Source organism: Seriola lalandi, unplaced genomic scaffold (genome assembly GCF_002814215.2).
Source record: "Seriola lalandi dorsalis isolate HSWRI2012SDOR001 ecotype SW California unplaced genomic scaffold, Sedor1 jcf7180002054568, whole genome shotgun sequence".
Lineage (NCBI taxonomy): Eukaryota > Metazoa > Chordata > Actinopteri > Carangiformes > Carangidae > Seriola > Seriola lalandi.
In genome coordinates, this window is record NW_019525121.1 from 1,176,229 (window position 1) to 1,200,872 (window position 24,644).

Below are 24,644 nucleotides of genomic sequence, written 5' to 3' on the forward strand. Positions count from 1 at the left end.
ATGTCATGTTTATTGTGACAAATTCTCCAACTTACAAATGCTTAAAATTGTTCCCTTCATGATCTTCATGTTCTATCCAACTGTTGTGTTAGATTTCTAAACTTCAATAATTCTGCTTGGAGAACTCATTTGTACACACAACCACAAGTAGCCCTGTAAAAAAAAAAAAATGAATACATGAAGATAAAACATTAACAGTAATATGTTTTATTTTCATATTCCAATTTGCATATGATGCAAAATACCTCGCATTTATTTCAGTGCACAGAGTTTGAGTGCCTCACTTACTTGTATGAGCACTACAAGGATGGAAGATACAAAAACGGAAACAACAAACAGAATGAAGATGGACTATCACACATATGTCCTAATTAATGGACCTCTTGTTGTTCTCAACATCATGACTAATGCATTTTACTTCTTTTGCATGGTCTGTCCACTTCATGCAGAAAGGATCAAGCAACCTCTGAAGTTTCTCCTGTGGTCCTTGATTTGCTGCACAATTGCTTACTTGATGTCAATCACTGTGATGTTCTTTTCTGAACTACTACCTGAAAACTCTAAGGTCTCTCAAATCTTAGGTTTGGTGGCACTCTGCACTTTGAGCATTAGTTTGACCTCCTCTGTCTGGCTTAACCTCTTCTTCTACACCCAGATTGTACCAGCACAGCGAGCGTTCTTTGTCTGGATTAAGAAGAATATCAAACCCATAATCTACTGCATTTGCCTTGTTGAGAGAACATTCTATTTGTTTGGGTGTATTGTCATGTTCTTAAATGATATTTCCCTCAATGGCTTTGGATTCAGTAACAATTTCACAACACATCATGACATACTTATGTCTGTGGGACATCACTCGAAATGGCTGGCATATATGTATATCATTTGGGATTATGTAGTGGAGGCCTACTTCTTAATCTGTCTGGGTGTTATGGTGATGTTCAATGGTTCTACTGTAGTCTACTTGTCCAGACACATGGGTCGTATGGTAGCATATGGACATCCACTCTCCTGTCCCCGGTTCAGTGGTCAGGTGAGGGTCACTGTCACTGGCATCCTGCAGGGAGTCTTGTATGTGTTCTGTAACATGTTCATCTTTTTTTCTCGGCACTCTCCCTCTTTATCCAGCAATTCATATATCCAGTTCACTGTCATCAACTTGTACATGTCAGGCACCACGTTCAACCTGGGAGCTGGTCTGGCTGTATTCAGGCGGAGAGCAACAGACATCTGGATCAGAGTAACTCAGTGGTGCAAAACACCACTGCAACAACAACAACACAACAAGGAGGATGATACTGAAGCTCAAACCTGAAGACCTGGAGTTTGGTGGCATAAAATCTATATCAATGCAAGCTGCCCCTGAAGTATGTAAGCCCATACCAGTATGTCAAATCAAATCAGGAATTCTATGGGTTTATTAATCAAAGTACTTTTCTAAAATTCATTTTCAAAATTTATTATTATTCATTTAGTAATGTATTTGGTAGTAGTACTTTGTAGGTCAAAGTGTTTCTTTACATTTTTACTTTTTTGTGGCAACAAATGCAGAAATGTAGGTCCTATTCACAGCTCTGATGTATATGAGAAGTTATACAGTACTGTAATCAGGCACAATTTTGACACTTTTCTTTCTTGTTTTAATTTGATGCCACTTCATACTTCCAATTCACTATATTCAGAGGGAAATATTGAACTTAATGTTGTTATCTTACAATTGAATATACAAAACTAATAAAACATGTTTTTGTTATAGACTAAACTGCCTAACATTGTATAGAATAGTTCATATTAGCTCCATCTTGACAAAATACAAAAGTAAAATATACTACAAGATGAATGTATCAAGGATAATAATCATATAATTGTAAATATAATAACACTAACAGGAGCATTTTCTGCATTGAGTGCTTTTACTTTTGATACTTTGAATGCATTTTGTTTTGCTTAAGTGACATTTTCAATTTAGGACTACTGTCCACTACTGTTGATTTGCAAAGATTCAGGATTCAGTGGCAACACATCAAGAATGATAACAATACTTTTCTGTCATTGATTTGACCTTTGACTGATTTGACTTCATGATCTGTAAATTCAGATTAAACACACACAAATTATTTATGAAATGTAAATGTGTTTCGCTAATTATCTTTGTCACATCTGACTGCAGATGTGTCAGAGCCACTTGAACTCAAATTCAGGTCATACTTTGCTGTTGAAACTTTAATCTCACATTTTTCCTGCTACATTTTTAGTTTTCAAATACCATGTCAGAGGCTCACATTACAGGGGTTTAAAAAAATGAAAAGATGAAGATGATGACAGTCATTAGGCGCCTCTACCCGCCCTCCATTTGCAGTTACAGTAGTGCTGCTATTCTTTCTCAAAATTAGACAAAAGCTAACTTTTCTCATAGTTACAGAATGTATTTAGCGAATATACGAATATGATAAAAATAATAAACACAAAATCTACAAAACTATGATATAATTTTTTTGTAAATTTAAAATCTTTGTAATAAAAAAAATCCAGATTATGTAATTATGAAAAAAAATTGTAACTATGAGATAATATTCTGGTAATCATGAAATTTTGAAATAAAAGTTTTGGTAAGTATTAAACGCTAAAATAAATAAATAAAAAATTGAATTTTTTTTTCTATGGTGAATGCAACGCACATCTCAGCTACATATCCAACCAGTTAGGAATAGTACAACATTTCTGGTACAAACAAACCTTACTTTTCTTGATGTAAGGCATTTTTCACTCTGAGTACTCTCAAGTCTGAGCTTCTGTCGAGGTCTGGAAGGCATCGTGAGTCTCGTCCAGCCCCTCCTCGTTAGGTTGTGTTTGATCCTCTCTTCCTCAGTTGGTGAGCGACGGAGCAGGAGGAGGCACAGTGTTGGTTTGTGGAGAAGGGAAACTGTCGATATTCTGAGCAAATTCAGTCTCCCCGTCGGATGGCGAGGTGGATAGCCACACAAGACAGATTTGATGTTATGATTTATTAAGGATCAGCAAATGAAATGAGAAGAACATTTCATATTCAGGCGTAAATCTTGCTGGAATAAGCGATGTTAAATCAACGGTTTACCTCCTGGTCAGGTGAGTATAACATATATCCACTTCAGACAGACTATGGAGTGTTAACGTCAACGTCCGTTATTAGACGCAGTTTTGCTAGCTCCTGCATTGACAGTTTGATGTGTGAATGCCATGTCCTTGTTAAATCCGACCTATCGCACGCTTAACCTGTGATAAAAGAGCACCAAAACGCTCATAAAATATGCTGTTACCTCCTGGTTCTTGCCTGTGAACATAACTTTTGGTGTTGTTCTGGTGCTTTATCGTTTCCAATCACTTTCGTTCAAAGCTGTTTAATTTATTAAGAGAATTTGTGTGAAAATAGCAGCGCTATTGGTTAGTTAATTAGCTAAACCGTTAGTTTGGTAAACGTTACAGTTTACTACAGTAGAAAACCGAGGGAACCAGGGCTAACTCGAACAAACAAACCGTGTAGCGGGAAAACGGAAGGGAAGTTTTGTTCGCAAATATACATGTCATCATCAATATATGACATGGCATGGATAATTAGTCAACTTGCTAGATAACTAACTAGTTCTCACATCAACGCTTCGAAATATACCCACCGTTAAACCTTAATTGAGTCAGTGTAAAGTAGTTGGTGTCTGTTTTCCTGTCACTCTTAAGTAAACGTTGGTCTTCAGTGATTCAAAAAACACCATACTTTAGTTTTATGGTCTCAGTATTCCTAGTCTAAGAGTATTTTTTCTTCAGGTAGAATTACAGTTGTATTTGAGGGCTTGTTTTGCATCACTAGGGGAATTTACCAACATGTGTTTTCCAGATCATTTAAGGTGCAGTTTGTGAATTCTGCTGCCTTGGCTAACTAGGGTATCAGTGGTTCAGAAAGGGGTATGGCCCCAGCCCTGACCAAAGTCCTGAAAGATGGCCATGGCATCCACCTGTCCTCACCTCCTTCCTCTGTCAGAGTGGACTCAAATGGGAGAGCCGTGCGCAGTAAAGAGCTGGAGTCTCACATGAGACCAACAGATGATGGTGACTCCCAGAAGATGTGGTTGAACCTTTCTTTGTTTCCCTCTCTGGACTCCTGCCTGCCTTTGAGCCCCCTGGATGTCCCTGCAAACCCTTTGCTTTTCCCATGTCTGCAGGCGTCTGTCAGCCAGTGTGAGGCAGTGCTCCTACCCAGCCCTGCTTCCCTCCTCAGCTTCCTGTCAGTCAATAAAAGCCTGAAAGATTCTCATCAGGTGGTCTCTGTCTTACCAGGTGTACCAGACATGTTTTTAGGCCCTGTCTCTGAGCACAATAGCCAAGAGGCTTGTCTGCTGCATGGTTGTGGTGCTGCTCCTGAATGTGGGCCAGATGGTGGTGATGTGCATCGCTCCCCTTTTACCCTTACGGGTGTTTCTCCTTCAGATTCCCTTGGGAAAATAAAGTTCCAAGGCCACACTCCCTTCTTTGCACCCCAACCTACACTGATACAGGGGAAAGCAGCTGGAGTCGGATGTCCTCTTCCAGCTTCAATGCAGTCTTGCAGTGTCAGGGTGAACTTTGACCAGCGGGCATCTAGCACTGTGCTGGAGGAGGCTGTGAAGGAGCAGCTCTCCAGGCAGGCAGGACTACACAGCAGAGTTTGGAGACTGCAGAGGAGACTGCAAGCCCTGCTTGGAGAGCATGCTGTGCTACACTGCAACCAGCAGCTGGAGGGGCTGAAAAGGCACTGTCATCTTGGAGATGTGTCTCATGACAGCCTGGACTCCATACATCCTGGTATACTACCTCCACAAGCGGCTAGTAAACCCTATTTTTCCTGGCTAGAGTCGTCCACAGCCTCATCTTCATTCACAGAGCTCAGAGAGTTTAGTCGCTCCAGCCAGGAGGTGCTGAGAGGTCTGCAGGAGGCCTTGGACTCTGAGGCCACAGCCAGCAGCAGCTCAGACGATGAGTTAGAGGAGGATAAGAGTCACCATAGAACCAAGACTTCACCTGTGTGAGTATCCAGCGAGTAGAAGTAGTTTATATTTATCTTCATTTCCTCTGTACAAATTTGCACACTGATCAATAAGACTACAATTCTAAATCCCTTTTTAAAAATAATTTATAATAGGAATTCTTTCTACAGTATGAAGTTCAAATAAGATATGAAGGGACATATTGTTTGTGCAGCCAAAATTCCACACATGGTTACTTTTGAAGTGAATTGAAGTGTGTTTCTTACATTTACCAGTGTGTATTTTAAAGAGCCATAGTGTGTATGTGGCTATCAAAGCTGGTTATTACAGCTAGATAAACAAGCTACAAAGGAGAGACTTTAGAAATCCCTGGACCACAGATTTTGTGTATCAAGTTGAGGTGAATCATTTCATTCCACACAGTGTCAAATATGAAGTTACTTGCTATTGCCATTGTGAAAATACTAACACCAGCTCAAAGGCATCTGTACCGTTCACTTCCAAAAGATTTGTTATGCTGTTCCAGGATTGGATTTCCAGACCCAGCTGTGTTTCACACTTGAGCTGTTGGCCTTGTTTTAACTCAGACAAGTAAGGAGTAAACAGACAAAGACTCTCACACTAGGTAGCCTTTCAGTCCGGGACAATGAAGGCATCGCAAACTAGATCAAAAACAGTCAAAAAATTATTTTGTAAGATTAATCAGATACATCTGTTTGACGTTATAATTGTTGTAATCAATCACAATCATGTGTCATTAGTCATACACAAATGTCAAGGATGACACAATAACACTTATTTCAGGATGGCAGTATGAGTTTTGGAAAGGCAGCTGTTGCAGTGAATGGTCCACTGAGCCTCTGCAGAGTTAGACGCATATTTTTCTTGGCCCTCAGGGAAGTTTACAGTGTGGTTGTCTAAAGTACAAGTTTTGTCCTCCCAGCTGTGGAGAGTGTTATGACACTTTTTAGCCATGCGCACGCACACATACTTTTCTCTCTCCATGCTGCAGTCATAACAGATTCAAAAGACTAGCCAACTCTCTTTACCCACAGGGTAGGAAATAAACACAGACATGCCAGCAAGCCTGTAACATGCCAGCCATTCTGTGCCATTGTGCCTCAGCTCCTGCTCTTTCTAGTGAAAAATACTTTTGAAGTATGCGTCTGTATGTGTGTGGTTTGGTTGGGCGGTGGTGCTTTACTTGTGTCCTTGCTCAAATGGAGCAGAGGAAAAAAAGCTTCATATTTAAAGTGACATGCTTGTGTGCTGTGACATTACCATACCAGACGGTGTCAACCTGCAGAAAGAATGGCGCATATTCCACACAAGGAACTTATTATAACCAGACTTTTACAGATATTGTGTTGGTTTAGGTTCACTCTTGGTCTGGTTAATATTGTGGCAGATGTACAAAATTAGATATGTTAAATGGAAACACAGCAGTATTATATACAGGGCAGGAGAGCAGATGGACAAAATCGAGTCGTGTGAAACCATGACTTGCAATTACAACAACAAAAATCATTTCCGCTTATAGCAAATCCAACAACATGTTTTTGTTTTTTTTTGCAGCATACACCATGCTTAGCACAAAATGCCAATTCAAATCAGGTGTTCACATTTAAATACTTTAAACCAGAATGCTACCACATTTCATCATGTTTAGCAGCTGTTGAGAAATTATTGTCTATAAATTATGACTATTAATTAAAGAAAGTGAAAGATCTCTGATGTTCTCTGAGGCTTAAAAAAGGAGAACGTGGATGAGAACGTTTTCGTTATTTGCCAGTGAATGTCACTGTTAAATGAGCCCATGTCCAGTCAGACTGAAAATAGTCTTTCTAAAGTACAATCGAAAGGAGACAGCGGGGATAACAACTTTATTTGGAAAGGAGAGGAGAATCTCTTGAGAGACATTTTTGCAATCCTTCTATCTGAGCAGATGGTCTGTTTAATTCTTTTTAGCGTCGATGCATTACCGAGGTAATACATTTCCTTGTCAACAATTTGTCGTCACTGTTCAACCCATTATCACAGTGGTCTTGGCTTCAGTCCATTTTCACCTTTCCTTTAGGTCTCAAACTAGGTGTAGTTTTATTTGTTCAGTAAGATATAGTTCTTCAAGGCTTCTCTTTTTTCCTGAATTAGTGCAATACACAAGCAAAATTGGAGCATGTTCATTTAATCTGAGAACTGAAATGAAAAAGGGTGTTTTAAGACTGTTTTTTTATTTGGCCAGCTTCATTTTGGAAGTGTCAGTTTGCCTTTTGTCCGAGTCCCTTCTCCTCCTTTGTGGAACAATGCACTGTGCTTCATCAGTAAACCTCCCCTGAAGAGTTTTTATGGCAGGTTCCTCCTTGATCAGGACATCCCTGTGCTGGAGACGGGAGAGGTTGTTGCCCTCCTTTAGAAAATGTGGAAATAGTTGACCTTTAACATTCTCAGTATGAACTTGTAAAGCAAAGACATGGTTTGACTTCAGTTTGAAACCCAGTGTCCACATTGCTCACTTTCTGCCCTGACAGGAGTCCTTCACACCTACAGCTGTTGCTCATTTTCAGTTTTCAGCATGTTTAAATATACTGTATGGGAGTCTTTTGAAAGGCTAAATGTTGGAAAGTTTAACTGCTGGACACACCCAAAAACCCTAATTCCTCTACAAGAGCCAAGAAACACTGTTCAAAGAGGGGAATTCGTAAGCCCAGCACTACTTGCTGGGACTGGCCTTTGATTCAACCAGGATTTGGCTGAGAAAACTCATACTTTCTCACTGTGGAGGGTAGCCAGTGGGTTGCTACCCTCTACATTTTATTCACTGATGTCAATATTTTCATGATAAATAGTTTGTGAACTTGCACACTAACAGGTATAAAGCAGCCTATCCTCTTCTGTCCTCTCCTCTCCTCTCCCCCTGACTTGCTTAATGCTTGGCAAATATTCCTGGAATTTTCTGATTATACAGTTGGAAAGAGCTGCAGGGCAGCCAGGTCTGGTCATTGTGTACGGAGGAAAGACAGAGCCTACTCCTTGGCAAACAGATATCAGCTTAGGGTTGAGTGAAACTCAATTTAGAGGCAGAGATTTACCAATGATATGGCTCGCTTTTCATCAGCAATATTCTCCCTCATGTGACCCACAAACAAGACAGAATATTTGTGATCAGGTAAGAAAACAACATTTTGGGTATATAATGTAACAGGTTAACATTAAATAAGCTACCTAATACCAAACGTTATTGTAATATCTGTGTGTAGCTGCTGGCCTAACCTTTCTCTGTCCTGCATCAGAGTGTTTGTAGTGGGGGAGTCCCTCCCTGTCCTAGCCAAGGTCCAAGAGCACTGCCATAGCAACTATTGCCCTGCTGAAGTCAGCCAACCACACACACACTGAAGATAAATGCTAACTGAACAGGCTAGTGCCATGGAAACATACTATAGACACACACCACGCAACTCAACTGTGTGCTATTCTGTGGCCTAGATAAGCTTTTGTGCTTAACCCCCCCATGCTAAACAATTTGCATGCTACTTTGATACATGGCTGTGTAAAATAGATCATATGTTGACAGTGCTGCAGTACAAATGTGTAAACTGAAAAATGTTTTGGTCATTACTCAATTTCAGTCCTCTTCCCTTTTTTGTGTTACTGTTCTCTCTGGTGACACTTCCTGTGGTTAAATCTCAGTGGCCATATTGCATTTTATAACTGCTTTCGCTATCCTGAAATTTTGCTGCATTCCTGACCAAATTCCAAGTACTTGGAATTCTCTTCTTATGATGTTGGATTAGGGTCTAAAGCCTTTGACAAAATGAACAAAATATATTATCCTTCTATTACATGGGTAACTGTCCTCCTCTCTCATCCACCACCTTATTCCTGCTGGCAGCAAAAGCAGCATCAGCTGTGAGAGACGATGGCTGGAAGAGAGAGCGGAGCTGGGCAGCAGATGGAGCTGGTTGCAGCTGCGTCTGGCTGAGCTGGAGGGGAGGATACAACAACTGGTGGAGCTCCACAAGCACATCCGCTCTTCCAAAGTAAAACAACACTCTGTGTCCACCTCAGTGAAGGGCAGTTGACATAATGTACAAACTGGCAGACATAAAGGGCAATTACATAGTTTTTTTGTTAGGTCTTGATATATTAGATTAGTTTTGTGTAATATACTAACAGCTCATTGTACCTGGTCAGCCAACTTTTGCTACCTTACTGTAACAAATGAATAGCACTTCAGCCTAAGTATCTTATAATAAGGTTAACTCGTCACATTTTAAAGCTGTATTAAGCACTTACTCGCCACTAGGGGGCAGAGAGATTCCAGAACTAACTCGCATCTTTCATGTACTGCTAGTAGGCTACTATGAAAATGGATGAGATGTTGATTTTTCAATCATAGTGGTCATTTTCAATAAGAATGCTAAGTTGTAAAAATCATTCAAATACAATGCACAGCGCTCTACTTTTAAATAATAATCCTTTTAAATAATAATCCTTGAAATGTGAAAATTCATTGCAGACCTCTTCCTAAAGTGGTTGCGTTTTAAAGCTTTGACTCAAGTAATCTGTGTTTTTGTGTGTGTGTGTTCAGGGTGGTGTGGTGCTTGCAGAGTCCCAGCCACTGACAGACAGAGAGATTCAGCAGACCTTGCTGAGGGAAATGGCAGGGTTGTCTTGCACAGCCTCGGATGCTGACACTGAACCATGCAGCCCCACACACCTTTTGCACAACATAGAGAGACAGGTAGGAGGGAGGACCTAGCGCACACACACCCATAATAACAGGTGTGTGAAGAGTCTGAAATTGAGAGGATTAATAATCTATAATTGTATATTCTACATCAGGAGATTACATTTTTCTTTTTTGTAGGAAAGATTAAACAAATTATTTAAGGTATGCAAACTGTTTGACTTTTGTGTTATTGTGCTAAATCGCAGACTGTAAAATTGAATGCATGAATTCCAACTGGTATTTAATCAGTTCAAAGAGAAAGACCTTATTCATCTTTCCAGCTGTATGAACTGTCTTAATGGCATTAAAATTGTGCTTAAATGCACATGTGTGAGAGAAACGTGTGAAAATGTCTCCAAGAAAATGTCTCCAAGGTTTCAGAATGCTGATACTCAAGTGCAAGTAACAACATTGCCCTGCACCAGCTCATGTGCATTAACACAACCTCAGTTGTGCATCTTCATTTACCTTGACAGAAGTGAGTTTGTTTGGGGCCAGGGAAGAACAAAAATGTTCTCTGGATGCTGAACCACCTTTTGTTGTACTTTTGAAAGTGCATATATGTGTGTGATTATGAGTAGCTTTTTACTCTGTTGATATGTTGTTGGACACTGGATGTAGATAGGCACCATTTAATATTAGCATTGTGTGTGTATTGGACAGCGGATGTGAGCCACATCAAGCTCTGCAGTAAAACAACTGAATGAATTTTTTATTATAAATAATTATCAATCAGTCACCATACAACAAAACAGAAAAATAAAGCACAGGTTGAAAACAACCAGAATAATCTTTAAGTGCTGAACCAGGCAAATTTGCACCTTGGGAACATGAATAGCAGAAGGTTCCTGAATAAAATTTCATCACATCACACTCATACTTATTAGTCTCATCAGTCTATTATCTTTTATTATGTAACAAACAATTTCAAGGAGCAAAGAAAGTCTAAATAATGTTTGTTGGTGTCTCCATCTTTGCTTGGATGGAGTGCTTACATAGTCACTGCTGTTTCTCTTTAGGAAGTGAGATTGTATTTCACACTCAAGTTTCAATCTATCACATATGAAATGCATTATTTGGGTGATGTCTTCATTACAGAGTGCTCAGCTTAGCCAGATCGTCAACAGTCTGATGCCTCCTCTCTTTTCACCGCTCTCAAAACAAGCACAGACCTGTAAAGTCAAGAGAAACTACACAAGGTAGAGAACACACACAGTGCCTAAGAGAGTGCTGAACACCTATATTACAATTATGAGTGACTTGATCACAAACACATGTAGTTCAGAAATGTTTAATTTCTATGGCAATTTTAAATAATTTTGCCATAGGAGTCTTAAAACCAGTAAAACATTCAGTCAGACATGGTTTTTAAAAGTATATGTATATGAATGTATGTATATTATAGGTCACACTAGTAATAGCTGTTTTGGCACTAAAATACAAAAATACATCTAATTCATAATAGAAAGAGGTTTGTCCATTTTCTCTTTTTGGCCCCGGCTACAGGGTAAGCTATCAAGGCTGAGACCATGCTCCCTGTTTATAATATAACCCAGTGAAACAGTTGGGTCATTCATGTCTTTCCTTCCTGCTGCCTTTTTAACTCTGTCAGGCTGCCTGTGAAGATAAAAGCCACATAATACATAAAAGACATTCTGCCTGTTTATGCATGTACAGTAAAAAGGGGTTATAAGTAGGTATTATTTGTTTCTGGTTGTTTTTTGTGAACAGGATCTAAGAGACTCAACACCTTCAAAATGTTGCCTTCTTAGTGCCTGTGATCTTAGCATGAATCATAACCCTCACATTTACATGACCTCCTCTGATCTCGTCCCTGCAGCGGTCAGAAAGGAGATGGTGTTTTTGTGCCTGGGAACTCTAAAAGAAGGAGACTGGCGACTTCAAGGCTCTTCAAGGCTGATATGTCATGTGTTTGTGCCCGAACCCGACCTTTAGTCACCTATCACAAGCCCAAACTGTTCACCTTTAACACCTACAACCCAAGCAGTCCACAGGTAGGCCACATGCATTCTCCTCCATTCCCCAGTCTGTCCACCTGACCATATACAGTACAAACAAAGCACACATGCACATTCTCAATAACAAAGGGCCAGAGGTCTGTCCCTGAGGATGCACTACCTCCACTTAGTGTTATTAATTATTGACTCTTCTTTCTAAAATTCTTTATTGATAAACGCGGAGGCACTTACAAACAATGTAATCATTGTATTAAGGCTTTAAAAAACCACGACTGTCCATGCATTAAGTTATATCAAAAACAAATAAGATCTATGAAGAGAAAACAGATATAAAAAACAAAATCCATGATAGAAACATAATCACGTAAACAGAATGATAATGTGGTGTGTACCTTCATGATCTAAATTTGATAAAAGAAGGGAGTAAAAAGAAAAAGAGAACTTTGCATCAAACAAATGGTGCACAGGTGTAATGTAAGATCCAACCTTTTGCAGTCTGATAGAAAAAAAATTTCTTTACATTTTTTTTTTATATAGATACATAGTTAATGTCAATCCAATCATCAAGTGCACGTCACATTTGAAGGCAGGGCACCCGAGTAGCTGGTCTTAAATTTAAATAGAATGTCAACTTAAATAGAATGAAAACTTTATGAACTTTCTGCCAGATTGGGCTTAATATTGAACAAGACCAGAATATATAATAATGGTTTGCCTCAGAGGACACACATTGTCTCCAATGTATCTTATAATTAGTCTTTTGAACAGGAGTAATGAAGAAAGTTATTCGTTTTTTTTCCAGCAAAACTCGCTCCATAAAGCTGAACATGATGTTTATCATTGTACTTCACAGAAATTCTCCTGTACCCATTTCACTCCCTTTCCCATTTTTGTTTCACATGCAATGGGTTACATTCGCTTGTTGTAGGCCTTCATACAATTTTGAGATGTTTTTATGGTTTAATTTCAAAATCTTTGCGTCTGTGAACCCTTCAGAAGCCTATCTCCTAAACATTACGTCCTCTCTCTATATAGTTATTATTCTTATCTTAATCCTACTCTGTGCTTCTGATGCAAATCAACATACATTGGTGTTTATTCATTCATTCATATCCCTGCAGTGTTAGTGAGTGTAGATAAATGCAGCAGTTACATTTGCATTTTCCACCCCTCTCTATTCTGAGGATGAGTGCTCATGTGACAGTAATGAAGATTCTACGATCCCTTTGCCTTATTACTGTATTTCCAGCCAAATGTGCATATTTTCAATGTACCCTTTACAGTGTAGATCCAGTTTGGGTTCCATAATAAAGGTTAAAAAGCTGATGAAAGCGTGACACTATGTAAAAGCTGTGAAACGTATTCATGAATTTATTTCATTAAAATTACTCACATGTTCATGTCAAATGAGTCTTCAGAGCAGTTGCTCTTTGTCACGCCTCAGTGGTGGAATGCCATATCACTTAGCAGTTCCCCAAATTAAATAGGAATTAATGTTTAAAGCCCCACACCTGCTTTTAATTAAACAATATTATCTCTTGGATTTGCTTCAAATCAACAAATCAAATGCATGGGATTATTTTAAAGCTCTAGCCTTTATTTAGCTAGAGGACATTGCACAGTGCTATGTTCTCATTGCCAGTAAAAATACAATATGTTTCAGTTTATTTTTGGCATATCTTTATTTAAAGCAGCACTGATAAATATTTTAAATTAACAGTGGATCATCTGTGTATAACATAAAAACGGTTGCTCTTCATGACAAAGCCACAGTTAAAAACTAACTCTGGAAAGTTTTACGGAACATTTTACTGTCTTTCAGCTCATTGTTTTGGTTTTCTGGCCATCAAACTGTCTAGCTGCAGCAGGCAGCTGTTTACAGTGAAAAAACAAATAAATTGACTGTACGCTACCTGTCAGGCACCAAATAGCAGACTCACAAAGTTATCAACTATCTTGTGAACATAATGGAGCATTTGGCAGTTAAAGAGACCAAAAAAAAGCTGAATGTAAGTAGCCAGGAGAACAACTTCAACTGAATGGTTATGTTGCTCTGTGATTGTTGGATGTGTAAATAATTAAGTGATTGCTAAGACGTTCTCCATAAAGACATGTAATAATATGACCTCCAGGTGGCCACAAAAATCATTAATGCAGCTTTCAGATTGTACATTTTTATGTGAACATGTTAGCGCTATCACTTGGCAACCTTATGTCTGTCTGTGTGGCACAGAACACTAATCCATTGTGCCAGTGATAAAAACAGAAGGTATGGTCCTTATTTTATAATCTTTAAACTAGTTCCTCCTTGGCTGATATAAAATGCTATACATTTTTCACTCCTCATGTACAAATCCAATATTTTTAAATGCCAATGTACCATTTGCTGTCCAATGCCTGAGAGTCATCATCTAACTGAGCACTACTCCTCTGGATGGCATAAAACCCAGAGCAATTACAGCTCCTATAAGAAGCAGCAACAAACCATCATATTATTGCCAGATGACAAAGAAAGCCTTTACAACTTAATTGCTTTAATCAGTGCTCAGAGTGCAGCTTCCTTAAAACTGTATGACTCATACCCTAACAAAACAAAGTTAATACTGTAGTCAGTGAAACTCTTGTGTCCTGACTATGCTCTGTTTACCGTTAAGTATTGTGTGGTAAATAATTTTCTCTTGTTCTCCATTGTTTCAGGATCTGGGGAGGTCCACGTCCACCCTCTCCTCTTCTCTGTCATCATCTTCCTGTTCATGTTGCTCCTCTTGTGATCCTGTAGTCCTGTGTTCTGATCCTGACTGCAGCTCTAGCTTAGCCCAGTCCTTCAAGAAGCAGAGCTCCAGACCTCACCCCGTGTTGTCTCTTTCATTTGGTAGGAGAAGCATTAATGTAGCATAATGAAAAACCTTTTTTGTGTTCTTTTGTGTTCATTTCTTGGCTTCCTGTCTGACATGGTAGACCACACACTGGCCATATTATATTTGCCATTTCTAATACAGTTGCTGCTTTCCTGGAGTGCTGAAACACTTGTTGAAACAAAGTCTCTGGGAGAGAACTGTTGTGTATCTTGATGTATTGACATGTATTCAGATGATGCCAGTGTGTGGGCTTACGCACAAACTGTAGAAAACAATGAATGTGGGTGCTTTTACTTGCATCATGTGTGTTTGCCCCTGATTGTGTGCTTGCATTTAGAAATTTGCTCAGGAACCGACTGTGACAATATTTCTTTCCTAAGGTTGGGTGTATCATTTCAACTTAACATTGTGTCCTTTCCACCCAGACACTCCTCTGTCCCACCACTTACAGAGAGCCCTAGCCAGAGAAGAATGGTCCCAAAGGCCTTTAGTTATCAACGCCCAAACGCCCACTCCAGCACAGTACAACAGACGCAGTTCCACGCCACTGCATAACAGTAAGATCCCGCCCTTCGCCAGCAGTGATTACATAGCCTTTTTTTCTATGTGCTCTCTTCTTCTGGTCTACTTTGTAAAGCTGATCAGTAGTGTTTTACATTTTTACTGACAAAGTAGAGCACATTAGCCAAGTAGCACCTTATTGATCCAATATGTGAAGATGCTGCTTGTGAGCAGGGTCAGAAGCATGACTGTAACCTGCTGTGTTGACGTCATAGTCAACTGATGAGCAATTTAACAGGGAGACCGAGGTGCTGTTAAAAAGACTCCACCTGCATTTTTCTTGTCATTTTTCACCGAACAGATAGCAGCCTCACTGACTTTTGATCCACTTAGCTTTGCTTTGATAGAGCCCTCTGTCTGAAGTCTGTGGTAATTTAATGTTAATGCAATGTCAACACTTCAGTTAAAATCTTCACAGTTAAAACCTTCCAGTGGTGCCTTTATATTATGTATTACTGTAGCTACTGTTCCAATTTTGTTAAGACATAGCACAGAATAATGTGAATGGTTTGTACTTATTTTAGCATTCAAATGTATTGTTAATATACAGTATAATTTGAAATTATATCATGTTATATTATACATTTACAATTATCATGTCATTATAATAAACTGATAATTTAACTTTTTAGACAATTATCCCTTTTGGTTGCATACAGTGAATAGACCTAATATCACTGTGGAAAAAATGGCTGCTTCAAAGCCTACTGCTGTGTCTGCTTGTTATCTCCCTGCGGACCAACGTAATTGGTTGCTAGCATGTCAGATATCCCACTGGGTCTGTATGAGGCTTCCAACTGAGCAGTAGATGGAAATGAAATCATTTGGCATTTCAACAACGTCAATATGTGTCTTTGCATATATTTGTCTGACACTAATAATCATTTCCCTCTGCAATTACACATCTATGGCAGCCATGGTTTCAGAGCTTTAAGTGGTCTTTGCTTGCGTAGATATCCACAGTGTAGATTGATTTAGAATTTCCCAGTTCATCCAGGGAATGTTGACTAAGCTTTTTGGATGGATTTTTTTTCTTCCTCTGTTAAATACCAAGTAAGGTGGAAAAAGAGACAAGAAATGATGCAGTGGAACTAAGGAGAGAATGAAGGAGACACAACGGAAGCAGATTGAAATGGATGAACACATCACTCACCTACGCCTCTGTTGATTTCCTGTCAGCTTGAATGATCTTTTTCTCCTTTGTCAAGAGCAGAAGAAAAAGACTGTCAAGTAAACATTTTCTAAAACAATAACCTGGCACCTAGCAAGAAACCTGTTATCATATCTGATCATAGCAAGAATAGAATTAGATTACATGAACAGGTAAAGCAAGCAGGAGAAAGAAATATGGGCAAATGACATGGAGAATGATGATGTAAGTTAATTAATAGTTAACTATGGTAGCTGTTTGTACAGGTGTGCATATGCACTTCAACAGAATGATGTACTGTATTAGTCCAAGGCATTAGTCCATTAATTTGTGTCTCTCTTTTCTTTGTTACCTCTGCTTACCTCTCCTTAGTACTGGCAAACAGGGTTTTTGTGAGTAAATACTGAAAAATGAAAAGGTATTAATTCATGTACTTTAAACATCTAAGCGTCTTCAACACAGTTAATTTAAGAATTTTTCAACTAGATCATAGAACAAAAACGAAGGAAAAAGTTAAACATTTTTACCCTTTACTGGCCCATTAACTGCACTGTGATTTCTGTAAATAAAGCTGGTGGTGTAACCAGAAAACTGAGAGACCACTTGCCAAAATAATAAGACTAATGGTTAAGGAGCTTAGCTTAGTACACTTAAACCAAAGCGTAAAATCCTTGAAGAACTGAAGGGTCAGTTGGAATGAAAGGGGAAATTCCTGTAGTGTATTAACTCTGTGTGTGTGTGTGTGTGTGTGTGTGTGTGTGTGTGTGTGTGTGTGTGTGTGTGTGTGTGTGTGTGTGTGTGTGTCTGTGTTTGTGTGTGTGTCTGTGTCTGTCTGTATAGGTCACAAATACAAGCAGCATGCAAGGCATTGTAAAAACAGAGTTATGGGTCTGTCACCTATCAGGATGGCAGGCTCTGCTCAGAGTCAACACAGAAGAGCCAATCAGAGGAAAAGGAAGAGAAGATGCATCCACAGACTAATAGAAGGTGAGTATATACAGTACATGCTCACACTGCACTGTATACACAAGTATACAGTAAATCAATCTGTGACACTTTGTAAAGTGTCACAGATTGATTTACTGTGTGTGCATGTGTGTGTGTGCATGTGTGTGTGTGTATCCCTAGATGAGCAGGATGCCCTATACCAGCTCGGTCAAGTGGAGGAAAGTTCAGATGAAGTGCTGGAGGAGAGCTACACACAGGTTTCACGCAAGCAGGCCTCTCAGGTAACAAACAAACAGACAACATGCCCTTTAACCTCTACACTATGCTAATTGAAGGAATAAATATATTTGTTTGTACACAGATGGTCTGCAGTGTTTCCCACAGAATTTGGTGCTCAGCTGCAAATATTTTTATTGCCAAGTACTTTGTGACAAATAAATAACTACACAATATTTACAGCTCACTTTGCGTTTGCCATCAATCTCACCTGTTGCTTCTGCCCTAACTGGCTCTCCCACAGCAGCATGTTAGCTGCTTCCTGCCTCCTTCTCCCCTCCATCTCTCTCTTCATTAGCTACAGCTATCCCTTCCTGACCCTCTCCTCCTGCTTCAGCTGCCACAGCAGCATTGGTGGAAGCCTGGAAATATTAGAAACAAATTAATTGGATAGCTAAACACACTGGTCAGACTGCTGAACTCTCCCACATGTGTTTTCTTAAGTTTCTAGGTCCTCTGTTTTGCCAATATCTCTGGTTCAGACTGTCAGTGTCACAATTTAATAATTAATATTGACATTATCCACATACACAAGCAGTTGATACTGACTAGCAGCTATGCCAACCGTCTTCTCTGCGGGGAAAAGACTACAGCAATCGTTCTTTCTGAGCATGATCATGTTTTGATTCAGAGCGTGCATGGAAAGGAGGGGCTCTTCACAGACGGGTCTGTTGTCACTGTGTTTTTTGAGACACAGAGAGCAAGCGAGAGAGTGACAGTGGGACAATGAGGGACTGGGCTGTGCTCAGCTTTACAAAGAAAGATTTTACCCATTTGAAATAGAAAACATATATTCTAATAAGGGTTAATTACATATATTCAGCATTACAGATGCCAGGTGACTTTGCATATCTGTTATGTTATATGATGACATATGGCCAGAAAGGTCACATTTGGGAGCCGTGTTGAATGGTTTGATGTGTTATCATCAGGGCTGTATAATTGTACTTACTGTTATTTTAATCCAAATGCAAAATCTGTTACAGATCACAGTGGTAGGCAGAAGCTTCTAACTTGATAATACTGCTAACTTCTCAGTTATATGTCTTATATGGAATCACAGGGTTTAGTGTTGGATAGAAGTAAAGTGTTTGAAATTATTTATTCACTTCAAATTAAACACACTCTCGCAAGATAAATGCTGTGTAACATAGATCCACATGCATCACGTGAAATGTGTGTGTTAAATGTGAAAAAGATGGTCAGACTACAGAAAACCTTTATCATAGCAACCTGGTGATGTAGAATGAGTTTGAATGTGTGACCATCTCTGAATCACTGGTGTGAACTGTCACGTTACTCTTACTTTTACTTGGCCATGTTTCCTTTTAGGGCTCTATTCGCAAACGCCAGGGTGAGAGTGTGTACAACATCAACAACATTGTCATCCCCATGTCACTAGCTAAAGTGGAAAAGCTGCAGTACAAAGACATCCTCACACCCAGGTATGGAACTGCTTCTGAAGAAGTTGCATAAAATTCTTAAGTTCCCTTTTGTACCATGGCCTGTGACAATGTCTCTTAAAAACTAATGGTCAGACTTAACAGCACATGAGGGTGGCAGTTGGTTTTATAGCCCTTTACAATATAGCTGTTTTCTGTAAATCTCAACATAATGATTCAAAATGAGTGCTTGATTTGTTTAGAATGATACTGTGGAATTGTAAGCACTATAAGTAAACAATCTGCTGTTACTTAATGAAAAATAAAGAGTGGTTATTATTGTGTCATTCACCTCAAAACGTCGTTCTTATTACAGGTGGCGGGTGGTGTGCGCACAGTCTCTGATAGAAAACGAGGCAGAGAAGGAGAAAGACGGCGAGGGGCAGGTAATGTCTCCTTCGTTTGGACATGAGCACTTTATTTTAATTTGTGAAGAAAATATCTTTGTGTGGTGTGCAGGTTGAGGATCTCAGTGACGAAGTCTTTGCTCAGAGACACGTGGCTGTGGAGCAGAGAGAGAAATCGCGCTGGTCATCCTGGGGAAAGAGGAAATGCTGCAGGCGTCCTACACGGTGGAAACCCACATTCACAAACAGACTCTCAAATACAGCATTGAAAACTGTTTCATTTGAATGCTATTACATCATGTGGCACAAAAGTGCAAGTTTAACTACATGCATCAGGTGGTTTTGGGAGAATAAATCTGCCTTCAAACATCAGAAATGACAGGCAGTGTTTTTCATATTCCACGCTTTCATCAGAAGATGTCACCAAAGAGATACATTTGACAATTGGATTAACTGAACTGAAAAAGACTGTTGACTGTGCAGTGCAGCTGTTGCAGATTTGGTTTGTTCATCTCTGTGCATGTAAATATAACCCGTGTGAAAGTGGAATGTTGAGAAATTTCTCAGCAAAGTTTCATGGGGTATGCTTGTTTTTTCACTTCAGATCTGGCAGCAGGCTGTCAGGCAGTGGGGGTGGAATATGCACATCAGGAGAAGAGAGCTCTGTGGAGTGGAGTGGTGCTCAGCTGGATACTGATGAACAGCCAAGCTCAGAGGAGTGGCTGGTAAGATCAAAAGCAACACAGCTGAAACCCCAAATCCCCCAAACAAATTTTGAATATTTAGAGAATGATAATCCAGGTGACATAGGAGGGAACTCATCAGTTATTTATTACATTATGGACTTTTTATTACAATATGACTTATTCTTTAATTGCTCAAGGAGAATTTAGACAGATTGCTTCAACTTCAACTCAAGATAATTTTGGTGTCAGGTGAGAGGTAAAATGAAAGAGGTAATTTGCTTTTCCTTTCCTTATAGTCATAATAAAGAGGAGCGAGAGAAGCATATTGCCTATCATAATCATTTTTCATTTCAACCCCTAAATATTGAGAGCTGGAGGATATTTTTGGTAACATTCCAGTCCATGATAAAATTATGTTATTTGTGCTTCAGCAGAGAGAGGAAAAGTATAGAGTGGCAAAAATGTGTTGCAGACTATTCAATAAGGTTTCCCATTACTATTGTGTGAGCTATAAAGCCTAGATGGATTCTCGAGAGCCTACACAGATACTCATCTCCACTCTTTCTTCAGTTGAGGGTGCTCTGATTGCAGTGCTCTTTACCCTTTTGCTTTGATTGGAGAAGGAATGGGTTGCTACTAAACCAAACCGTCCTAATCAACCTTCTCCACGCCACAAATTCCCCGTACTTCACTGCTTTGCACTTCTTCCGTCCATCCTGATGAAAGCACAATCTTTGATTTTTTTAAATAGGCATTTGAGCCATGCACAGCTATAATACAGCCTTCAAAGATTATCAGGATTCAGAACAGTACATCACAATTTAACATGGGCAGCCCAATCTGTATGTTCCTTATGAAATTTTAAATGCTGGGGTTATTACATAATTAATGCATTGTATAAATGTGTTACATTCTCATCCCTGTGTCTATAGAAAGTCATACATAAGGTACATACTAATCTCTGTAGTGAAAAACAAGCCACTTATGTACTGCATTTGTTGTTGATTTGCTACACTTGCGTTATATGTCCTCTGTCCTCTGGCAGCCTCAGACACCCTGGGAGCCACGAGTGTTTCCTTTGGATGAGAATGAAGAAGCCCTGCTCTGTGATAGATTAGAAAACGTACCCTCAGGGTGCTTAGAGTCTGGTTCTGCCTCCTCCTCATCGAGGAACTCAAACTCCCATCTTTCCCCGCCTCAGTCCTCTGGTGCTACACTGCCCTCTGGTGCACAAAGCAGGACCACTACACCCAATGGCAGCTGAGGGAGCAGTGCCTTGCTTTTTCATGTAAGTTGGGAAATATTGTGAATTCCCTGTTTAATATGTTACTCATCTATCCAATAACTCATTTGTAGCAGAAATTATTTATTAGGTTTTTAATGGATTCCTAGTTTAATTTTTCAAAACACATTTGTTCACTCATTGATCAACATATTAGTCATTAACAAAAGCATCATTCATTCATTCTGAATAATTTGGGAAGTTAAGTCAGTAAGAAAGAAAGGAAGGGTATTCGTTCAATTACTTGTACGACCTAGATATGTTATATTTGTTAATTAAATTAGTAATTGTACTATTTCCTCTCCAGATCTCCTCACATCTGGGACCTTGAGGAGAAATTGTGTCCTGGGAACCTTTATTGGGATACTTCATATGTTCCATGAGTAGAGTGATTTGATATTATTATCTTAATACTTTGAAGCAAAAGTGTTTATTTTGTGAGTATTGTAACGTGCAGTTTTAAGTGACTACTGTAGCTCCTGCTACACTTTCAGGTTTTAATGTATGACAGGTACTGTATGTAAAGAAATATATACCAGCACAATTCCTCTGTAGTCTCAGGTTTGTAGCCTATACCGTTTGTAGTTGTCACTTATTTATTTTCACATTTGTCTTAAAATACTGTATAGAATGTCTTTAGTACATACATATGTTAACTTTTACCTGATTTACATGTACTTTTTGATTTCATGTTTTTGTTTTTTGATGTTGTGGTTTTGATATATATTTTTCATAAAGAAAGGAAAAACTTATTAGTAACTGTAAACATTAGTAAACATAGTGGATGTTATACTTGGCCTGTCAGCACTTTTTTTTTTGTTTTCCACAGGCTGATTCACATGACAACCAGCACAGGGCACATTGCTAGCACAGAGGTAGAAAAACCGATTGTTTATTTTCTAGAGTGGGAAGCTGGTGAGGGATCACTTCCTTGTTGTTGCACAAGTGACTCCCAATGGTGGGATCTGAAGGATTGCATGGATCTCATCATCCATTACACCCACCCAGTAAAAGACCTTGTTTGTGTCGATCGTAGCTTTGTGCTGGAGAGTGTAACAAGTGTTTGAAAATGATTTCAGGGGATATCAGCTACTGTATAAGCAGAAATGTAATAAGAAAAAGAGGAAATATTAGAATTACAGCATGCATGCATAAACAGGTTATTAAAGATTATAAACTAAAACTGCATATTATTTTTTGTGAAATAGTTATATGCAAATTTGACACTTTACAAGTCTAAAAATGGACGTGAAGTAAAGCATCAGGTCAATCTGAAGCTTTAGTTTTTATTTCAGCCATGTGAAATATCTCTGCAACTTCAGCATGTAATAAAGTAAGATGTCATTCATTCAAGCTTTTCAAGCTATAAGGACAAACTAATGGTAAGGTAATTTAACTGATTTTGATGATTAACTATAGCTATAGCCTCCATACCTATATATTTATGGGGGTCATAGCTTTTTAAAGTCATAGTCCCAGTGAAACAGCACATACTTTGATCCCATATGCATAATCTCTGATAATATCCTTCACAGCTACCAGGAGGCCTAATGGACAGATGCTAGTCAAGGTCATACTTCTCATCTGTATGTGTATCATTGGCTTCATACCAGGATGAGAGTCAGTTCCCAGAGTTGGAAACTCAATCACATGAAATTAATTTACAGATTGTAATTATATAATTCCAGGTTGAATAGGAGTGAATATGATTCCTACTTAAACAAGATCCTGTCGTCAGTGATATTACAGTAAATGTATTTCCCAGGTTCTTGGGGAAACAGTACATTTACTGGGGGAAATGACTTGGTCTAGAAACTTAAGATGTGGAGTATCAAAAACTGACAACCCAGCATATATGAACAGGTGGATTACTCCCCTTCCTGCCTTTGTATGACTGATACAAAACACTGCAAACCGTCAAGGTCACTTCCACTAAGGCCAGTTGCTTCTCTCCTCAGGTGCTGTAATGGAGGTGTTCCCATCTGTGAATGAGAGCCAACAGAATCCCCTCTGCAGTAGAAAGTCCACCTAAACTCTGCCCAGCCACCTCTGTCTGATGCTCCAGATTTCCACCGTCTGATGCTGATGGCTGGCAGGCAGAAATAACCTCTGGTGGCCACATGGGGGCCATATTGCTCCTTTACAAATCATCCTCAGTCAACATTAGAAATTAGTCACTTCAACATTTGATTTAACTGGAATTAACAGAATAAACCTCTGACAGATTATTGGTGAACTGCCATTCATTCAAATTAGCTCTAAATGCATGTATACACAGATATATACACACTACTGTGCACTACTACTACTACTGTGTACTACTATAACAGTACTCTGTTATATATTATATCTACATGGTTGTAACTGCTGCAGTTACACTCTGGGTGGAGCTCTAACACGTCCAAGAACACCACAAACAAATCAACATTGTATGTATGCTAATTCAATGCAGCAGTATAAATGGAAAATAACAACACTGTAATGTAACTGCTCTTATGTTAAATGAATTGGTACATCAGGGAGTATTTCTTTAATAGAAAGTAGTTCCAATGAAAACTGTTTACCTTCAAGTCCGGATAATTTGGAGTATTAATATATTTTTTCCAAACTTTTAACAAACCATCCTATTAACCTTCCTCAAGTGGCAAAATAAATTTCATCAGCTAATAAAAACGTTTGGATAAAACTGCAACCGATGGGGTAAGTACGATTTAAAATATGTTCTGCGTGGTTTGTGGCCTAAGGTAAGCCATGCCAGTGCACCGGCATGCAGGAAGTATGTTATTAGCCAATTAATTACACCTGTGCTTTCTGTCCAACTTAAGACATGGCGTTTGACATGATCCCTCTGAAATGATCTTCTGTTTGCTCTGAAAAAAACAAAAAAATTGTCAATAGGTTGTATTCCTTGTCACCTGATTTTAAATAGCCGTTAAATTATTTGTATAAAGAGAAGAACGTCTCTGAGCTAGCCTCGTGCCAACATTTGTATGCTAATGCCCTTAGCTAACCTTAACAGATCTGTTAAAGCTAAATCTTACTGTCAAAAATTAAACGACATCGAGGCAATGCGGTGTGTATTCAAACATCACCCTTTACTATTAATGGCTAGCAAAAAAGTGGACAGGACCAGCCAGCACATTTTCATCGTTTTGCTTTGTGGAAAGTTGGATCAGACTACAGACAACGACGGTTCTACTGCTGAGGTGAGCAACAAATTAAGTGAGTAACATTTACGTTAACCTTGCTTTTAATTCTTTTCAAGTTTAAATTATTAACACATTTTTGTTAATTCTGCCCCTCTGGTAATTTCTAGCAAATGGGTGGACCACAACACCGTAATTACTTGCGAAAGCACAGCTACACTCTAGTGGTGTGACTAGTACAGTCAT

At 39.0% G+C, this 24,644-nt stretch overlaps 2 protein-coding genes across 3 annotated transcripts; both read left to right on the top strand.

Moving 5' to 3' along the window:
- Window positions 1–340: 340 nt before the first annotated feature.
- Window positions 341–1,322, top strand: LOC111662722 (uncharacterized). Its single transcript, XM_023416679.2, has one exon. The coding sequence runs from the start codon at window positions 341–343 to the stop codon at window positions 1,313–1,315; it is 975 nt and encodes a 324-aa protein (XP_023272447.2). The 3' UTR covers window positions 1,316–1,322.
- Window positions 1,323–2,882: 1,560 nt separating this feature from the next.
- Window positions 2,883–22,435, top strand: kansl1l (KAT8 regulatory NSL complex subunit 1-like). 2 transcript variants are annotated; one of them, XM_023416665.2, is made up of 16 exons: window positions 2,883–3,105; window positions 3,869–5,032; window positions 8,884–9,031; window positions 9,583–9,735; window positions 10,822–10,922; window positions 11,564–11,738; window positions 14,400–14,574; window positions 14,986–15,117; window positions 17,112–17,258; window positions 17,400–17,500; window positions 18,828–18,940; window positions 19,254–19,323; window positions 19,397–19,509; window positions 19,889–20,009; window positions 21,016–21,258; window positions 21,560–22,435. In XM_023416665.2, the coding sequence occupies exons 2-15, from the start codon at window positions 3,939–3,941 to the stop codon at window positions 21,232–21,234; spliced, it is 2,862 nt and encodes a 953-aa protein (XP_023272433.1). In that variant the 5' UTR covers window positions 2,883–3,105; window positions 3,869–3,938; the 3' UTR covers window positions 21,235–21,258; window positions 21,560–22,435. The 2 variants fall into 2 exon arrangements, with proteins under 2 accessions (XP_023272433.1, XP_087032865.1); XM_087176739.1 differs by having other exon boundaries at window positions 3,915–5,032.
- Window positions 22,436–24,644: the final 2,209 nt, after the last annotated feature.

Excerpts from the sequence above, each read along its gene's own strand:
- LOC111662722 (XM_023416679.2), top strand. The coding sequence starts at position 341 with ATGAAGATGGACTATCACACATATGTCCTAATTAATGGACCTCTTGTT.
- kansl1l (XM_023416665.2), top strand. The coding sequence starts at position 3,939 with ATGGCCCCAGCCCTGACCAAAGTCCTGAAAGATGGCCATGGCATCCAC. Across the intron at positions 19,324-19,396 it reads AGAAAGACGGCGAGGGGCAG|GTTGAGGATCTCAGTGACGA; the intron begins GTAATGTCTCCT and ends TGTGGTGTGCAG. Across the intron at positions 19,510-19,888 it reads TGCTGCAGGCGTCCTACACG|ATCTGGCAGCAGGCTGTCAG; the intron begins GTGGAAACCCAC and ends TTTTCACTTCAG.